At 38.0% G+C, this 20793-nt stretch overlaps 1 protein-coding gene across 11 annotated transcripts in view; it reads right to left on the reverse strand.

Moving 5' to 3' along the window:
• The window catches only part of MYO6 (myosin VI), a 166671-nt gene that overhangs the window by 44875 nt on the left and 101003 nt on the right, over window positions 1-20793 (reverse strand). For 9 of the 11 annotated variants that reach the window (XM_034766178.1, XM_034766177.1, XM_034766176.1 and 6 more), the window contains 5 exons: window positions 19053-19125; window positions 8882-9009; window positions 7178-7273; window positions 6062-6235; window positions 2822-2860 (listed from right to left, as the gene is read on the reverse strand). In XM_034766178.1, coding sequence (XP_034622069.1) covers window positions 2822-2860; window positions 6062-6235; window positions 7178-7273; window positions 8882-9009; window positions 19053-19125 — 510 coding nt within the window. Of the gene's footprint in view, window positions 1-225; window positions 297-2821; window positions 2861-5351; window positions 5443-6061; window positions 6236-7177; window positions 7274-8881; window positions 9010-19052; window positions 19126-20793 lie in introns of those variants that run through there. The other 2 variants (XR_004645196.1, XM_034766181.1) reach the window with 2 other exon arrangements.

A 20793-nucleotide genomic window follows, 5' to 3' on the forward strand; every position in this document is an offset into this window, starting at 1 on the left:
AACTAATACCATCTCTTTGCATCTTTCTTTATGCTTCCAACCATCTTTCTCTCCATACTTTTCATCCCTCAAAATCGTTCCTTCTCTAACCACTCATCCCTGGCTCACCAGCCCAAACATATCAGTGTCTTCCCCAACATTTATCCCCATTCATGTTATGTGTTAGAATAAAATTGGGATTAATATGACCTGTGACTACCCTCACTGTGACCACTTTGACTGTACCTTGCATCTCTCTCACTCTCCTCTTGGGACCAAATCTCAGCCAAGCTGTAAAATTGTGCTCAGCACAGGTCCTGGGGGACAGGGAAGGAAAGGAAAGGGTTGGGCAAAGGTAGCTGTATGTCACCTTTATGCCCCCAATCCTGGTAACTCTAAGACCACTGGAGTGAAGTAGCACCCTGGCCATGCCACCTTCCCCTGGACAAGTTCCTGAATACTCCAACGGCTGAAAGAGGGCTGACGGACACTTAGCTACATTGGTTCTAAGATTTCCCTAGGAAAGAGGAATTTTCACTGGTCATTCAGGCCAGCTTTAAGTCTGGGGCAGGGCAAAACATACTTGATGACTAGGATCCAGCTCTCTGGACTGTCTTTTGTTACGTCTGAGAAGTGCTAAGCATATTTTTGGATACTACCCGAATATAAACAAGAAGAATTGTAGTGTTCCTACCAAAGTGTCTGAAGACATTAGCTAAAGTAATACTGAAAATAGGGAGAGGCCCCACACCATTGTGAAGCTTAAAAAGCAGAGATAATATAAATGGACAAAAATGTAATGGTTCTCTATGATCTAATTTTGTTTTTAAGAAATTAGATCAAATCATAAAGTTTAGCGATTACTATCCTATTTAAATAAGCAGGATAATTTACTACATCTAAATTTTTTTAAAGGAAGTTTCATTGGCTAAAATAATGTTTTTCCACCTCTATTTATAGAGTTGTTGATTTCCCCAAAGCTCAAATATAACTCAGTTTGATTACTTCCTCTGGCCACATTGTTAGAGAAATTGTAAATATATAACTTCACAAGTATGGTAACTCTGACTCAGTGAAAAGTGAGGTAACACACCACTAATTCTGAAATCTATTTCCTGAGCTAAACTCTCTCTATACTAATGGGTAATCTTCCAGCAAGTAAAGCAGAATTTGTTATCCAGATTAAAGGTGTGTGAAATATAGGTTGGATTCCCCTCGTCTTGTATAGAAACCTTAATTTCTATGCCCTAAGCACTGAAGAAAGACACAAAGAATGAAAAAGGAAGAGAGAAATTTAAAAAACCTCACAGGATAAGACAAACATAGGAGAGAGATTTAAATATGGAACAGGAAGCTGCTAGTTCATATTTATCACAGAGCATAAGGATACAATCAGCTGTGATATCCTCTCATGAAGTGAGCTGTTTAATGACAAGGAGGCGGTTGTTCTGATAGGGAATACTTCTTGACCTACAAAAATACTAGGAAGATGTATCCTGCACAGAAGAGGTTTCTAAGAAATAGAGTACACATTAATGGAGGGCTTGCAAGAGTAGACTGTTTGCTTCTCTGTAAATCCATATCAAAGACAGAAAAGGTATAGTGGCTTTTTAAGCCAAATTCTAGATACTGAGAGATCAAGCAATGAGTTGTGGAGCCGACGCAATCAGGAAGTTAAAAATCAGACAAATGGCTGTGCAACTCCAGAAGCCATGAGGAAGTAGCAAAAGGCTGTGAAACATGGTTAGTCATGTTTGTCTTTCACTAATGAACAAAAGCTCTTTAAAAATCAATTAATTTGGCCAAGAGCTTCTTCGAAGACTTTTAATGCAGCAAACCTTTCTAACACTGAAGCATATCAGCCATTTGGTAGTTACAATCAGCATCTTTTACTGAAACTCATGCCTACTATCCTCTGAGGGTCTGCATAAAAATAAAACAAAACAGAATTTACAATAAATGAGAAATATGCTCCTCTAAATCCTGGACCTGAAATATAAAGAAGTAAAGCAAACTCCTCCATCTACCAGCAGTGCTGACCGGCTATGGAGGGAGGGTTACCGCCAGGTAGAGTTTTAAGGTGTGTAGGTGAGAGAAGCAGAAACAAATCACAGCAGAGGATTAGAGCGACAGTGAATGAAGTGAATGTGAACTAATTTTAATATTGGGAGTACGGATGTAGGTGGTGGTATGAGATTTTTTTCCTGCTACCAATTCATCTACATGAATGTATTAGATTAAATTGCCAAAAAACAGATAAAAATTCATCCCTAGATTTTCTAAACTCCCTTCTCACACTTGAAAATGTGAATGTGTAGTGAAAAGGGGATGGAAAAAAAGTGCCACTCTACAACAAATAAAAAATAAAATTTTCAGAGTTAAGAGTTTTCCTAGAACTTGTTCAAAACCCTGGCTGTTCATGAGTTAACTACAGATATATAGTGATTCAAAATCTGGTCACAAAAATAAATCAAACACAGGATGGCGGAGTACCCATGAGTGAGAAGCAAATAAACTAGAGGAAAGGGAAATGATCAGGAAAGGAATTGGAAACTTGATAAAACTAAGTAATATTAATGCACTTTATCTGAATTGGTAGAATTTCCATGCTACAATACAAAATAAACTTTCCTTTCAGTAACTTTAATATTTAGTCTATGAATTTAATAATATTAAGCACCCATGTAGCAATACACTTCAAAAATGTCATCCGGTTGCAAAACAGGATAATTTTAATTGACTATTTATTATTATAAAACATTAAATTTAAGCCAAAACTCTTGGTTAACGTGAGAGGAGTGATAAAGGAAAATACAGAATTTGCATCTATATTTATACTTACAGTACTGCGAAGCTTTTCAAGGAGCAAATTTAATTGAGTCTGTAAAAAAAAAAAAAAAAGAAACAATTCAATACTTCATATTAGAGAACCATAAAGTGTCTGTCTTACTATGATCGTTATAAATTAGGTACACAGTAGAGTGACAACACTATTGCATGCATGAGTTATTGTTAGGTGTGTGTGTGAATAGTAGCTCATTCAGATTTGATAAACCACACATGAACAAATCTTAGACAACATCATGCAAGAATACTTGAGTGACACCAAGGAAACTGCTTATGTTGAATACTCTTGTGTTGAATGGCATAATAATAGCATGCGTATATCTCTTTATTGTCTGAAAATTAGCTATTAGATATTCAAAGTACATACACCAGTAGGAAAATAAATAAGGAAAATGTTGTATACATAGTAGAGTTAATGAGGAAAGTGACTGGACAGCAGTGATATGAATAGTTTAAATCAAATTTAAAATCTTTGAAAAGCTACAAACAGTAAGGAATAATGTGTATCAGTATGTCAAACACTACATGGATAAGGACATTCCCAACACAGTTTGCACATCTAGACATTTAATACCACTTTTTTTTTTATTAATTGTCTTTACAAGAGATGCTGTGCTCACCTTTGACTCAAGGCTATCTAAGATTCTGATTTAAATATTAAGGTGTCATATATTTGGCCAGCTAAAATCCTCAGAATTACTTTACACTGAACTGTTCTTTGAATATGACAATCAGCAGATAAGTCTTCATTTTATTTGGGGGAGAGAGGGAATCCTATATTTATCCTAGATGGAATGTAAACACTGAGAATTTAATTAACGCCCTGATGACTGTGTGCAGCAAAGATGAGAGCCTTAGGCCTCAACTACAGGTACAGGCATCTGAGTAGCACATTACAACTTCTACATATTAGAGTTTGGTTAGGACTTACATATGTGGGGAACCAGCTCAAGAGACATGGTTAAATTTTTGGCAGGGGAGTAGTCTGATCTTTCACAGACTAATGTAATGTTTGACTTGCTGATGCTTACAATACTGATTGTCGAATGTGACTTTACACAAAATTCTGATACCAAGTGGTCAAGCACATTTCTGCCATTACTACTGTACTGTGTACCATAAAACAGAGGCTTGTTTTCAAAATTCTTATTTTAGACTAGCTGGTCTATTATTCTCAGGGCACCTAGTGTGCAGCAATCTATGTTGGGGCCTACCAAAAACATTGCTACTGCTCCAGCTAAAGCTACCAGTGTCTCTCCTGCAGAGAAAGAAGGGGTCTATTGGTTATTCTTGCAGACGAAGTTGGTGGACTGTAGCACATACAGTTGGGATGAGTAATGGAGTGTCATGAGAAGTTGGGCAGGCCCGGCCCAGCAAACCTGCTACTCAGATTTCACTGATGCTACATACTTTCCTTATCTAATTTTAAACAAATTATTTATGTTTACCTAAATTTACTAAGGAATGTATTTTATATAAGCATTGTTTTGGAGGAAATAATGGAGTATCAATATGCAGTTTTTTAACAAACAATAACTGCTTTATGCAAAATGTATATATGCTCATGATTCAGTAACAAGGAATGATCCAGTGTGACCCATGAACAAATTCTGTAAATGGGTTCATCTTCTCTCAAGTTGCTCAGATGAATCAGGCACACTTTCAAAACTGGTGTTATTATTGGAAACACTGGTCAAATCCTGAGAACTGCTCAGCACCTGCATCTTGCATTGATTTCAATAGAAACTGCAGAATCTCAGGACTTTTAAGAATTTGATCCATTGTTATCAATAGTAGCGTCTATTGCTCACAAAGTATCGGTTCCTCTCCAGATTAACTTGCCCATCATTCACTCAACCAATCTGTCTGACTTAGTTATTGGGGCAGGAAGGTGGGGGAAGTGAGACAGAGGTGGGAAGTCATTTGAAGCGCAGGAACAATTTCTTTACTAACCATCAAATAATCTTATTTTATTATTGATATGAGTGTCAATATTGTCTGTATTCAGCAGCTCTCCGGTATTAATTTTAAAACTTACTTCACTCTATGTTATAGACGCTTACATTTTATATAGTCTATTTCCCTGATGAGCATTACAAGATTATCTTTTTCTAAAATGTAGTCACTTTGTCTTTTACAAGGACTTCTCTCTCTCTAGAACATTATCTAGGTAACTGTTACAATTAGAGAAATTCAAGATTGATTTATTCACATTTCTCAATATACAAGTGAAGAATTTCCAGTCTTAAACCACAGAGAAAATAAAGCCTCCTATGGTAGTGATACATTCCCCAGTGCTATCTGAAGTGAAACTGAAATTTCCAATGCGCTAAGTGTTCATTAAGGGTATGTGTTATGTCTGGGAAATTAACACTAATGAATTACTGTAAGTAGAACGTATACATTCAAAATGCCACAGAGGTACAAAACATTATGAACACTGATGTATTGAAAAGAAGAACTCATGCTGAAATTGCAGCAGCTATGAAATAATGAGTCCATTAAGGTAATAAATTTACCTGCAACCCCTGGCTGTGCCTGCTTTTCCTCTCTCAACTTCCCTATAGTTCTCTCTAGCCATCCTGAGCTGAAATAATCCAGCTAAAAATAAAACTGCTGAAAGAGGAAAGGAAGTAGAAAACATGTGGAGAAGACAAGGCTTGAAGGTCAGCTTTACAGTAAGTGGAAGAAAGGAAAAAATTAGGAGAAGCATCAGATACTATGGTCAGGTAGTGAAAAAGGAAGTACTCGGCACACTGAAAATATTTGTCAAAGCAATCACTATTGCTGTCGTACACCATTTTAAATGAGGAAAACCAGTTTTAAGGTTAGCTTTTAAATTTTGAGGTGGCAACTTACTGACAAACTGTTACCTCTACACCTTCAAATAGAATGGAAGAACACTTTTTGTCAAATTTAGAACTATAGGTTCCAGATTTAGAACAAGAATTTGGAACTTATGCTTCAAAAGCATTATTTGGATTTGGGAAAAAAAAGAATTATAAGCTGCTGCATTTTAAAATAAAAGCAAGGATTACTTTCAAACCATCTTCATTATTTGCATAGCACAGGCCATCATTTAACTTGAATATGTGGTTTTATTACATTTTATTTGAAGAATAGTTGATTAAGAGGATTTTTTTCATGAAACTCAAATTACTTAAAGTTCCATTCATTTCAAGCAATTTAAAAGCAACATAATAAAGGAAAGAACTCATTTTTAATATTCCAATACCTTGAATTTATTTCCCACACTGATGAAGCTAAGCTTTCCTGCTTTTTGTTTGGGATCCTTGTTGTTATTAGTGGTAGATTCAAATAGTTCCCGGACAAACTTATCCTTGGATTCGCATATAAGAGATTCAAGTGACATGTGCAAAGCATCATTGTTTTTCTCCACAAACTGGGTCTGAAAAGAAAACAAACCAGTAAAGCGTTGCATGTAAACTTCACAGTACTAATAGATTTACTCTGTCCTACATAAAGACGTCCTTTGTCAAAATATCCCAACAAAAATACCTAATGGTAAAATACCAGGAATTTGAGGGGGGGGAAATATATTGAGAAAAATATTTAAAATGTAATTGTAGAATATTTATTGTCTATGTCTGACACTAACAATAGTAAAAGGAGAAAAGCTGGTTTTATGTTTAAAGCACGGAACTGGAAGTCATGAGATGGGATTTGAAATCCTGACTAAGCCTAGTCCATACTGAAGTCAGTGCTAGTTCTCCCATTGACTACAATAGCATCAGAATTTCACCCTTGGCTTCTATTTTCAGCTCTCATTACCTCACCCCTCAGCTGTGTTATGAAGCTTGATATATTAATGCTTGTGATGCTCTTTGTGATCCTTAGAAGGTGCTGTAGAAATGCAGAATTATTATTCAGACCTTAACTAGTACATATTAGGGTTGGCAAATGAAGAGAGAAATAATTGAGATATTTTAGTTGCTAACTTGAAGGTGCATTTAAAAGGTCAGTCTTACCAACTAAATTAACTAAAACCAAAGACTGAGAAGTTTGCACCCAATGTTATGGTATTGGAATCAAGGAGAATTTTGCTAACAGTAACAACAAGCTATTATATTTATACTTCTATTGATTAAATAATGGTTAGACGTATTGGGTTAATCATCATAAAGAAGAATTTGAAGTGGCCATGTCTTTTTTGGGGGGTATGTGGGGGGAGAGGAAGGTCATTTAAAGTTAAACCCAAAGAATTTTTAACTTGCCTGATTATGCCAAGCGGTCTCAATTTCCTAGCTTTTGTAAGAAAATACTAATAATATAAAGGAGAACAGAGCAGTATAAATGAAATAATTAACATGAGTTTGTTAAATCAAGTTACCGTCTCATAGCACACTGCTCCAGCAAAATGTCGGATAATAAAGCCCTCATCGTCTCTGATATTTCTGTGAACAGCCAATTTAGACTTCCTGGGAATCTGCAATAAAAACCCAAGTTACACAGAAAAATCATTAGGGACAAAATTCAAACAGTAAATTTTCAAATAATATTTTCTGCCTTTCCTACAGGTTAAGATTAAAGCTGTGAGAAACTCCACTATTTCAGTTCATTGGGATTCAAACTTTTTCTTCATCCCGAGCTTTTTCAAGTTTGAATGAGCCTGCAACTCACAGTAAAATGCCACTGCAACTGCCAAGATTAATAATTTTTATCATCACAACTGCTTCCTAGTCCAACATTAATTCCTACAGGTGGCATAGAATGTTTGTTTGGTGCACAGTATTGTCATAATAATAGGGGATAGAGGCTCAAATTTATCTTTTGGATGAAATTATTTACAAGTAAGACAGTGATGCTGAAATTTGCCTTGGTGAGTTGTCCAAGCATGGGGTGTCACGGGATGGAAGCTACAACAGCTGCAAATTAGCTGTGTAGACTTCTGAATTAAGAGCTGAATAGCTGGATCTTTCACCTTGTATCCAACTGTCAGAGCCAGAACTAGGAACCAAAGGCTGCAAGTAACAGCGGACTACTAAAACCTAAAGCGTCTGACAAGAATTTCTCATAGCACAGGAATCCAGTTAAGGAAATAAGTATTAATTTAGAGGAAAACATACTTTTGTTAAATTTGCCTGTATTTATGGAAGTGGCATTTCTTGTGATTTTGTATTTTAAAATTTGCCTGTAAATACATAGAAGACTAACACAATCCCAGACTAACAGTATATGCCGGGGGGGGAGGGAGAGGGAGGAGGAGGAGGAAACACACAAAAAACACTATCCCAGGTGGTTCTACCATTTCATCTTTAAAGTACTAACTGGGAAACTGAGAAAATTGGACTAAACAGATATTTGCCAAAACTCAAAGCTAAAAATCTTGAAGGAATTTGGAGAGATAAGGAGAAAAGGCCTATTTGATGGTATCCACTCTGCCTTTATAAAAGCATCTAAGTGAAAATCCTGTTTATTTTATTTTCATAGCTGGAAATTATTAGAATGCATGGGAGATTGTGATATCCACTAAAATTAAAATTATGCACAAGTTTTACATAAGTTAAACCTTTAGTGAACCTTTCAATAAAACCTAAACTGAGTTTAGTTTGTAAAAATGTCTGAATGTCATATGATTGGCATTGCATAAAGAAAGGTTTTCACAGAATTAGTTAAGACACCAGTCCCACTTTGTTTTTTTAAAAGGGAGAGATGAATACGTAACACTTTCTAAAATGAAAGTTTTTCTACTTTTCAATAAATCATTCGATAAAGTCTAAACACTGGTTTGTACTGGAATGATCTTGGCCATCATTCTGGCCAAGAAAGCTCCAAGGGTGGGGGGGGGGGAAGAGAGAGAGAGAGAGAGAGAGAGAGAGAGATAGATAGATAAGGGCTGCCTACTGTTGCCATCCTTCAGACCCGAACTGATTTTCTGAATGGGAGTGCAACATGCTGCCACCAGACTGCATGAACATCACTGGAGGATTCCACTTGTTTTTTTATTCACAGTGATTTCTAACTTACATCATATTAGCATCCACTCTGGGAACTTATTTTTATAAAATAATGAAGAGGTCATAAGTAAACCTACAGATAGTCTGAAATGCTCCTTGTGTTTTTGATGCACCACAGAAGTAAAATGCTGGTCACTTGGTTGTGGAAGACGATTTTCTTCATCCAAAATATCCAGCACACCTACTAATTTTGCTTCAATCAGATCTATTTGTAAAACAGAAATCAATACGTTTGTGAAAATGCTATATATAATTACATATCAGAACAAGAATATTACATCAAAAATATTACCAACATGGTACCGTATAATTATTACAACCATCTTAATTTAGGTTAAGGAGAAATCTAATCACTACAAACAAGTTTGGCATATATAGCTATTGATTTAAGCAGTATTCTGTAGCTCGTTGTCAAGTTTCAGCTATGAAACTGGGATATGATGGAAATACACTGGTGTACTAGGTCTTTTAAGCCTATACACAGTTTTGATTTTAAAAGTCTCTCACACAGGTTTCTCACTGTGCTGAATCAACAGTATGAGGAAGGATCACAAATCCATGATAGCAACAACAAGAGAGGATGACCAAAAGCTTAAAAAAAGCTGAAAAGACTTCAGCATACTCACAGCAACACTGGGCATGATTGCTTTTTAAAGCCATGGTGCTTTGACTGTTTATATAAACCCTCAGACTTAATACGTGTGAATTCTGTTTTCTGAAGATAATAGTAATAAGTATACCCATGCTCTTAGGTTAATGCTAAATGACTAAGAAATCTAGGACCAGATGCTCAAAGGGACTTAGGTGCCTAAACTCGAGTTTAAAGTGCTTAAGTTCCACTTTTAAGCACCACTGAAATCCACAAAACTCCTCTTGGCTGATCTCTAGCCCTGTCGGCACCAAAGCTCACTCAGCGCCTAAATTTTTTATGTATTAAAAGTATTGAAGTGCCTAAGTTCCCACTCTGTGCATAGACCCAGTGCATCTCTCGAGTTATCTGGATGCCTCTCTCATGCTTAAGCCCCTTAAACTAGGTGCAGATAGGTGTTTCCCAGTCTATCTTGCCTGCAGAGCTTGATCCGGCAAGTGTGCTATCAGCATGCCTACTAGATTGGGACTCATTCAAAATCTGACTAGAGGAAAACAGTTTTTATATATATAAGCAACCCACTAATAAACAAATATAAATATAATGTAAATACTATATTTACCAATAATCACATTTACTATTTGCCCCAACCAAAAAAGTCTCAGCTTTGCCCAGTTGAGAAAGAAGCTATATAAAACCCGCAAAGCCATAAAAGCCATTTTAAATTTTAAAAAGGCCAAATGTAAAAAAACCATCATTAAAAACATGCAAAAATGGCAAATTAAAAACAAAGTAAAGTTACAAAAGCTAAAAAAAGCAGCCCATACCCTAAACATTAAGTGGGTGGGTCCATACTCCATTGTAAACTGCATCTCGCCCGTAGTGTACCAGCTTCAACTACCAAAAAAAACTAAAATGGGCACATGTCAATCAGCTCAAAACGTATGTTTTTCCCTAGGCTTCTGGTCATGGCGTCATGGGCGTCGGTTGTAAACCAGCCACCTGCCTGGACCATCCGGGTTTCCAGATATCCATAAAATTATCTAAGTAATTATAATTTTAAAAAAATGCCTCCAAAGGCTATCCCTGGCTCACGCCGCTAATGGGGCCCAAGCCACAGAGTGGCGCAAGGCTAAAGGGGAGGTGCCTTAAAAACAGTGCATAGTCCGGATAGACACAGCAGGGCCACAGGAAAACACCTGGTGGGTGGCCCCCCAAACCTCCCATGAACCCCTAAAGGGCAAACCCTGTTCCTCATGTAATGGCCTAAAGAAAAATAAAAGGCCCTTTGGCAGGAAATAGCAATTATTAAACCCTAAATGCAATATCATTGTTGTAACCTCCTAAACCAAGTAAACAACATCCATAATAAAAGCCAAAAAGGGCTGTAACAAAACAACTAATAATTTAGGGAGTTTTTGGTCTGTGCCTCAGTTTCCCCAATAGGTGCATTCATGTTGTTCTCGCTCTTTCCTCTTTTGCTTTGTTAACAAAACCAAGCAGTAATAGCAAAAGCCCAGGAAAACCTCAAACAAAAGTGGTGGAACCGCTCTCGCTGCTTCAGGCCTGCAAAATTTATTAATATAATATAACGTACACATAAGTAGCGCATATCTATAAAAATCCTCGGGTGTGCAACGCTTTTGTCCTCCTTTGTTAATTTTACCACTGTTCAAAATTAGCCATGGTTAAAAAAAAAAAAAAAGGTCAATTATCCACTGGCAGGGGGGCACTTGTGGCTTAGCATCCTAAAAATGTGGCATCACATATTACCTGAGTATTTTTCCAGGGGCGACCCCCTGCCAAAAGCCTCTGGTCCCCTGGCCCTGCATATCCTTCCCCAATAAAATCCCAAACGGAATTAACCCAAAAGGGCCCCTACTATAAAAATCCAACCAGGCCTTTAAAAAGGCTGCCTCTAAAACTAGGTGGCCCATCGCAACATATACAAGGTGGTGCCCCCCCACTAACATGGCTAAGCAGTATGTGCTGACTACATCTTCTATCAGCACATATAAATTGCAAAGGGCAACACTTAGCAGCTGTGGCTTATAAAGCCCCCTCAAATAAAATATATATATTTAAAAAAAGGCACTGCCAGGTCACTTTTGTAAAATAAATCAACACATCTGCTTAAAAAAAAAGCATCAAAATATGCCCCCACTAAGGCCCATGTGTTTACCAATACTTCTGCGTGTGTTTAAAAAACCACCTACCCCAGGGGGTCCCTTAATTTGCTGTTACACTCTCAGGAACATCATTTCTGCAATGCATTGGCCCGCCGTTATGCAAAGTATGGTTAATATCTCTAATTATGTGGTGTTTAATTTTTCATAAATTACACCCAATGTGTTCCTGCCCTTAACACACACACACACACACACACACAAACAACTAACATATTCCAAACAAATGCCTCCTCCTTTACAGTGTGGCAGCACATGTTTAATCTAAAAAAAGCTGTCTTTGTCACAGCCATCCAAATGGGGCATCTATGCCAACAAAAAACATGTTATGCTATGTTACTAATAAAGCCAGAAGCCACTACTGGCTAGTGTATGCAATTGTTGCTGCCCTAACCATTTTGTTTGTGCTATATTGCTGTTTACGTAAAAAAACAACAGTAACCCTAGCCACCGTGTCCAAGGGAGGGTAAAAACTTAAATGGTGACCCCTCACAACAAAATGTTGACTCGGGATCAAGAGGGGAATGTCACAACCCAGGGGCCCCCCCTCCCTCAGGGGGTCCCCTGGGGAGGCAGATCAGCATTGCATGTTGCTAACACTGTTGCAAGCATCGCAAGACATTTTGGGACGGGTTAAAGGTGTAAGTGTGGAATGAAAGGTTTCTTTACAGGTGACGAAAGGCCGAAGGGGGAGAAACAAACAAACAAACAAACAGGTTAACTTGATGTTCCAGCTACACCCGAAGATAAGGAGCTGACTCCAGCCCAAGGCCATTGCACACACTCTGCTACCTGCCAAGAAAGAATTAGGGGAGTCCACCCCTCCCCCAACCAGCCGTGAGAAAGGAGAGTGGCTGAATAAATTGCAGGGGCTGCGAAAAGTAACAAAATAACAAGGAAAAAATAACTAACTATCTCACAGCCACCGGTGTGTTTTGGGGAAAGCTGAAAAGGCCACAAAAAACCAGTCTGGACTGGTACAAAAAGCACCAGGAACAGAGGGCCCTAAACAAAAACACCCCCAAAAGAACCCATGACTTAAAAACCCTCCCAAAAGCCAAAGCAAGTCAAAAACTACAGCGGACCCTAAACAACCAGGACAAAAACTCCCATCCACCCTTCCCCTCCTTTTCTTCTTACATTACACGCAGGCTTGGTCAGCCTTGGGTACTGCATGTGTAAGTCTAAAAGTGGGTTAAGGCTAGGGTACTAACACTTTCTTGCTTCCTTTAAGTAACATAAAAACAGTCCCAACACTCACTGCTGTTATTTTATTATTTTATTAATAAAGCTTTAAAATTCAGTCACTTGGTGTGCTCTTCCATCTCGTCCCCTAAAAATCCTGCAGCCTCAGCTTAATCACCTGACGCCCCGGGCAGATTGGTAACATAAATCTGTCACAGTAGTCCCTTCTAGCTTTTAGCCTAGCAAGTAGAGCATTCACTCAGGATATGGGAGACTCAGGTTCAACTCCTTCCTCTGCTTGATAGGGAGGCAGGATTTGAACAGGGGTCTCCAACCTCTTCAGAGAGTGCTCTAAAATGCTGGCTATAGGATATTCTGATGTGGTCTCCTCAATCTCTCCTGATGAAATTGCTCCAATTTAGATAAATACTTAGTCATTGGGCCAGAAAGAGAGAGAAAATGACTCTATAGCCTGGTGGTTAGGACACCCATCTAGATGGTGGAAGACCCAGGGTCCAGTCCCCCTGCTCCAGTGATTCTATTTATCCAAAATGGAACAGTTTCAATCAGAGTGATGGGAGAGCCACATCAGATTGTCCCATAGACCAGTAGTTATGACACTCTCCTCAGAGGCAAAACTCCCCTGTTCAAATCCTCTCTCTCCAGCAGGGATAGGGGGAGTTAAACCTGGCCTCCCTGCAGCCCAGACTTAGGTACCTAACTCTTGATAAAGTCTCCTAAACCCCACCCCTTCCAATTTTTAGGACACCCTACTCATCTGCATCTCGCTTTGTCTAGTTCAGGTGGCTCTGCGTGTGGTGTGCTGGCTTTCTATTCTTAGGCACCTATCTCTGCACATGCACTGGAGAGGGTGGTGGTAACTTAAGTGGGAGTGGGGACTACAAACTAAATGCCTCACTCTAACTTCCTCATGATGCAACTCAAGCACCCTTCATGAGTAGCGACCAGGAGAGGGCTGCCTCGACTTCTGTGTAGGTATTTACCTAAGCCAAGAAACTGATAAAACAGGCAAGGATCAAATTAGATCGGACTACGCCCAGCCCAAAAAGGTCTGTGCCAGCAGTTTGGGAATTTCCGCTACCACAAAAATTTGGCTAGATAAAAACAAACAGATTGTTTGGCAACAAAATAAGAGTACACATTGGAATATGAGAACGCTGTATCAATGCGGCAAAGCCAGAATGTTAGTTAACAAAACTATAACCACATCCTTTTCTATAGACAGTCTCAGAATATGTGAAACACACAGGATTGGAAGTGACGAACTTTCCATAAAGCACTGTAAAATCATTTACTTTGGCAAGACAGACATGACCAAACAAAAGAAGTTGCCTTAATATTACCAGAAAAAGCTTACAGTTCTTTGAAAAGCTATACATGTGTCATCTCACATAATGAGCATTAAACTACAAGGTATGTGACTATAATACAAAATTACACACCCACAACGGATGCAGAAGACAGCATCATAAGCAAATTTTACAATGAACATCAAGAAGAGATTCCCAGAACCATCTCTAGAGGTTTTTTGATCACAATCATAGAATCATAAAAACACAGGGGGTACTTTACTGCCAAGCTGAGGAATGAAAACATGGACTGAGAGACCTGGGAAAAAAAGGCATAGAAATGAGTAAGGGGACAGATTGTTGGCAGCACAGAACTGAAGCAATCTGTTTAAATAACACACAGCATATCAGCACAGATGAGTCAATAAAGAAACAAAGATTTCTAATGATGATACTACAAAAAACATGATCAACATCATCTTAGTAAAACAACACTGGAAAACAAGTGTCCAAGACTGCAAGATCTACAGAAGGCTAAATACAAACTCAGACCATGGGGCAGTGATTGCTCTGAGTTTGTATTTAGGCTTTTGAAATATTAATTTGCAAAAGATGACAAAGGGGTCTATGACATCAAAGCTTTGAAAAATACAGACACTATGGTGACCTTTCAGAACACCATTAGTGGCCACTTTGCCCCTCTCTTAGGCCTAGAGAACACAACAGTAGAACAATTCTGGGAAGAGGCAAAATACATAAATTCCTGCCATGAGCAAGGAGGAGTGAGGCCGTATCCAAAAAAAGGAAAGACTAGGTGACACCAGAGACTGAAAACCTACCTAGAAGAAATAGAAAGTATAACATATGAAAGCTAAAGATTGCCCGGAGTGGAAAAAAGAAATGCAGACAGCTCCACAAGGAATTAAAAAGAATGGTTTAAAAAAAAAAAAAAAAAAAAGAGCTATGAAAGACTGGTTTGGGAGAGAAGGCAAAGAGCTTGAACAATACTTACATAAAGTAATGCTAGAGGGCTTTTTCAGAAAGTCAGATTATCAAAGAAGTTAACACCTATAACAAGTCAGCTACACCATGCTCAGGGGAACTATATAGTAGATAAAGATCAAAAGACTATTTTAATCAGCTATTGAACACGAATAGTCTTTGAGGCTATCAAGCTGTGAAGGCAACAACGAAGGAAGACACATATTGGAATCAGAAACTGCAATCATGCCCCTGAAAAAATCAACAAGACACCTGGTACAGCTCCTTTACAAACTATTCAGGGACAAAGGGCGAAGTCCCTGAAACCTGGCAATACTAAATTATTGTATCGCTATTTTAGAAAGGTGAGCTGACAGATTATGACAACTACAGAGAAATAAGTCTTATAAGCATTCCTAGCAAGGTATTTGTAGAGTGATTCTCGGTCAAATGAAAAGAAAAGCAGAGGAAATCCTTTCTGAGTAACTAGCTGGCTTTAGACCTGGATGGTCCATCATAGATCAGTGATTTGTATTGCGTCAAATCTTTGGGGGAGTGGGGCAGGAGAGAGAGATCAACGAATCTATTTTGCACATTTGTTGACTTTCAGAAAGTATTCAACTCCGTTAACAGAGAGGCTCTGTTAAAAGTACTCAAATGGTATAGTTTTAGCAGGAAATTGATTCAAATATCGCAGTGTCTGTACAGCCTAGGTTGGCATGCAATAAGAGTCAGTGGGGGGTCGACAGAGTGGTTTGAAGTGAAAAGGGGAGTCAAACAGGGATGCGTACTCAGTCCAATACTCTCTTAGTAACATCGGTGGAGGCTCCAGAATATTGGGGAGAAATTATCCATCACCTTGACTTTGCAGATAATATTGTAATGATACTCCCTGCGGAGGAATGCAACCAAGCAGCAGCAACTAACTTGTACACAACATCCAAAGAATGGGGATTAAAAACAAATGAACGAAAGACCAAACTAATGGCAACATCAAAAATCAAGCAACAGGCTAAACTAGTCATCAGTGGTGTAGTAACCAACAAGTAGATGGTTTATGCTACTTGGGTTCCATCATAACATATAACAAATGATGTGAAGATGACACAGAAAGGCAGATAGCTATTGACAACGAATGTTCACATGCCTGAATAAAAATGTTGGGATAGTTAAATCAATGTCTGTGACAGCTAAAACTAGATTTATATAAAAACAGTCATTGTACCCACATTACTTTATGGTTGTGAAACATGGGTACTGACAAAGAGCCTGGAGAAAAAGCCACAAACATTTGAAATGAGGTTCCTGTGCTGTAGGCATAGGTGCTGGAACTAAGGTGCTGGGGATGTGGCAGCATTTCCATCATTTACAGTTTGGTTCAACGGCTCTCAGCATCCCCATTATACAAATTGTTCCAGCACCACTGGCCGTAGGTGTAACAACACTAGATAAACTAGATAAACCACAGAAAAGTGAAAAAGTGCAGTGAGTGACTACAATCGTCAAAAGATGTTAACTACAATGGTTTGACCATATCACTAAAATGACCCCATACCGACTGCCAGCAATTGGAAGACTGCATGGAGAGAGAGAAGACAGCTGTATAACACGGTATATAAAACGATCCAGACAACACCTTAACAACAGGCTCAAATGGCAGCTCAAAACAGGTTTGCGTGAAATCTGCTCACAACCTTGGCCCTACCCAACCTTGGCTTTGGAAAAAGGAAAAGATGATGATTTGAAAAGTAACTGTCTAAGCCAACATAATCTACCTTTTTATGCTCTCTGTATGTGTGTATATATATCTCCTCAATATTTATTCCACTCTATATGCATCCGAAGAAGTGGGCTGTAGTCCACGAAAGCTTATGCTCTAATAAATGTTAGTCTCTAAGGTGCCACAAGTACTCCTGTTCTTTTTACCTTTATTCTGTACCCTATTCAAATACTAGTTACAGATGTTCACTGCAATTACTGCCCTGCCTTAATTCTATTATAGGAAACTATATTAAATTCAGAGATTTAGGCAGAAGAATCCTTTATTCCCAAGATCCAGTGTCAGGAAAGAGTAGCATCTCCACTGAGGCAGAGAACAGTGAGATTTACAGACATATCAAATCAACACTATATTTAAGGAGTCTACTGATTATAAATTATCAGATGTCACTGGAAGTTGGAACATTTTGGAAGGTGCAATATAAAGCAATACTCACACATCTCAGTCTCATATGTCTCCTTTTTTGAACAGTGAGCAACACAAAAAGCAAAGCCTCAAATGAAAATGTATTTTTATACAGAAACCAGTGTTATTGTCTTTTCTCATCCATTTAACTAAGATAACAAAGTCCTTTTCTGCTTCCGGGGCACATTTGAAAAAAAATATGTATCTGAAATAATTAAAAATGATTTTTTTTTTTAGGAATTGGAACCTCCTTGAGCCATGACAACATTCATGGAAATGTACCCATATCAGACTACCAGATGGGGCTGGTTTGTGTTCATATAACAAGACAGCACTTTTCTTGCTGCTACCCTTTAGGTTTTCTTCCCTGGATCATCTCCTACTGTTCTGTCAGCAGTCATCTTTGCCTGACATGGCTACCAGTGGCCAATGAAGAGCCAGTGATGCATGTCCATGTCTGCCTCGGAGGAAAGATATCTGAACACACTTATAGATGCTCAGAAGGAACCACCAGTGGTGACTTTGCAACTGATGCCAGATGGGAGTACCCTGCCATCATCACTGCTTCCCTACATGGGGATCCTGAAGCTACCATAGTCAATGCTGCACTGAATTGCATGTCAAAGTCAGTTTTTCTCTTCATCATACTGGATAACCCCAATTAGGGTAACAGAAGTTGGAGCAGATAAACCATTTTAACCCTCTCACCACATCCTGAAAGCAATAGCAATACCTAAAAAGCAACAGAGGGTCCTGTGGCACCTTTAATACTAACAGAAGTATTGAAGCATAAGCTTTCATGGGTGAATGCCCACTTCATCAGGCTTGCGTCTGATGAAGTGGGCATTCACCCACGAAAGAATATGCTCCAGTACTTCTGTTAGTCTTAAAGGTGCCACAGGACCCTCTGTTGCTTTTTACAGATTCAGACTAACACGGCTACCCCTCTGATACTAAGCAATACCTATATTTTTATTAAAAGCAACAGAGGGTCCTGTGGCACCTTTGAGACTAACAGAAGTACTGGGAGCATAAGCTTTTGTGGGTAAGAACCTCACTTCTTCAGATGCAAATATATTTTTATTTTGTTTTTAATTCACCCTGTTCAAGCAACAAGTGTAAGGGGAAAAATCTGACAAAAAAATTTAAATACAAACATCTCTGCTTTGGTTCACAGATCTTTTAATCTCCTTACACAACAAAAATATTGCTCTGTATACCTCACATTATCTGCTTTGATTAGTTTACCTGGAAAATTCCACATGTTCACCACTCTCAGATAATAAGATCTTCAGGGCAAGTTCGATGTCTGAGCATTTATTTATATGCACCTATCACAATGAGACTCCATTACTGATTGGGGTTCTGTGTGTTACTATTATATAAATAGGGCAGAAGACTCTTCCCCGAATTAATTTCTGCCAGAACTATTGGCCTGCTCTCTGCAAAAATAAACTTGCAGAGACTCTGATGAAATCTCCACCTTTGACCCTCAGCAGAAACAACTCAGTGGGCAGAATTAGGCAGTACTTAGAGAGGTGAAGGGTCATCTGCAACAATGGCCACAATAAAATAAAATAAATATGCCCCGATCTTGCAACTGCATCAGTGAAGAGACTTCTGAATCCACACAGACACAGTTGCAGCATCAGGGACTAAAACCCCAGAGCAGGATCCACAATGCTGGGATGGTCACTGATACGACAAAATTACTACACTACTTAACATATTTTGTCTATTCTATTGAAAGCCACTGTGCTCCAGGACCATAACACTTTAATGACACAGTATACATGTTTTTCAAGTACATACCTATACAATCCTGATTATCTACATAGTGCACTTCATTGACTCCTAGATCTTCTTTCTGGTAAAGTTCTTGTTCCTAAAATAGAAAAAATAAAAATATTTAGGGGAAAATACCGTTTGCCACAGTTTTTCCCATGCACCAAAAGAGACAATCTTAACTTTTCTAATGACAATGAATAAACAAACAGGAGATTTTAAAGTGCTTGTATACAGCTTAATATAGTTCCAATTCCATTTCCTTAACACTAACAATACAATATGTATTTTAGATAAATTAGGATAAAGCACTTCAGTGAGATGTCAATTTTTGGCTTGAGAATATTACTTTCCAGTGTTAGAATCATTTGGAGTTCAACACTTTGTGAAAAATAATTAATATGAAAAATTATTAACATGAAAAACTGATCTTTAAATTTAATTTATTTCTAGTTTTTCAGCAGGGTTACTGGATTACTTTCCAACATATATGCAAGAATTTTAAGAAGTCTAAACAATATATTCTTGATTAAAAATGACTTCCTAAAATGAATACAAAAATATTCTAAAAAGCTCTGAATCCCAGTTTAGAATGTCACAATAAACCTGATGAGAAAATTATGACCTTTTCTCCTTCACACCTTCAACATAGGGTATTTTATATTACAGTATATTTTAAGTGCCAATTTGAGCATTCTGATGATCATAAAAGTTTCTCCTGTGCTGTGATTCTTAATGACATGTGAAATGGTTCTAAGAACCAAGTGCAACTAGCACCACTCAAAACATTTTTAAATTCTTAAAGTTTCAGAACTATATTTCAGAAAACATTAAGATATTTTTGTCCATTAAGCTACATCTCAGATACATAGCTCCTTTGTGCCTTCAGCCACCCAAAGTGTGGTAGTAGATGTCACATGAAGATTATAAAATGAAGAGGTTTTGTTTGTTTTTAAAAAGGGAGACATTTAAAACATTTTTAAATGAACCTTATAAACTTTTGGAGTTCCCTCCCCAATTTCTAAATTCTAAAATTATATAAAATACATTAAGACTCAATCATTCTTCCTCCTTTCCAACTTCCTCCCTACCTGCTCCCCCTCCCCTTTTAAAAAAAATATACTTTTTTCCAAACACAAATTGATTTTTAATGCTACCTAGACATAACTGCAGGACACCTTGGACAATAAACTGCTTAGGTTTAATTTTTCTATTTGAAATTCAATTGGGAGCATTAAATATTTCCCAGCTGTGCTTTTACCACCATTTATATTACATACGGCCCAAACAGGATTGTGGATCTATTCTTTTTCCATGAAAAATGGACATCAAGGTAGAAGACACAGAGATTATTACATGAAAAGTTAACCAATAAGTTGTGGCCCTGGGTGCCCCTCAATGCCAAATGACAGAGGGCCCACCATAATGCAACTCACATCAGGCTTGACACACTCAGTACCCACAACACACAGTTGTCATAAGTGGCATATAAAAAGGTGTCATGTAAGGTATCATATAGAAACAGACTAGTGACACACTGTTCCCAAAAAGCATTGTGTACAGGCTGTATAAAAAGAGTCATATGTGTGTGTGCTGGAAATATATGTTCTTCAAGTGTGTTTGGAAGGCAGTGCATACACCAAGCCTGATAAAGGAATGTAGATTGGCATGTCTGGCTGGCTTGATTACAGAGTACAAGGAAAGTATATTTACATATAAGGTAAACAAAGCCATCAAGCTAAAGAGTGGCAAAGGAGACAATTTAGTA

The sequence above is a fragment of the Trachemys scripta genome, chromosome 3, assembly GCF_013100865.1.
Source record: "Trachemys scripta elegans isolate TJP31775 chromosome 3, CAS_Tse_1.0, whole genome shotgun sequence".
In the NCBI taxonomy this organism is placed as follows: domain Eukaryota; kingdom Metazoa; phylum Chordata; order Testudines; family Emydidae; genus Trachemys; species Trachemys scripta.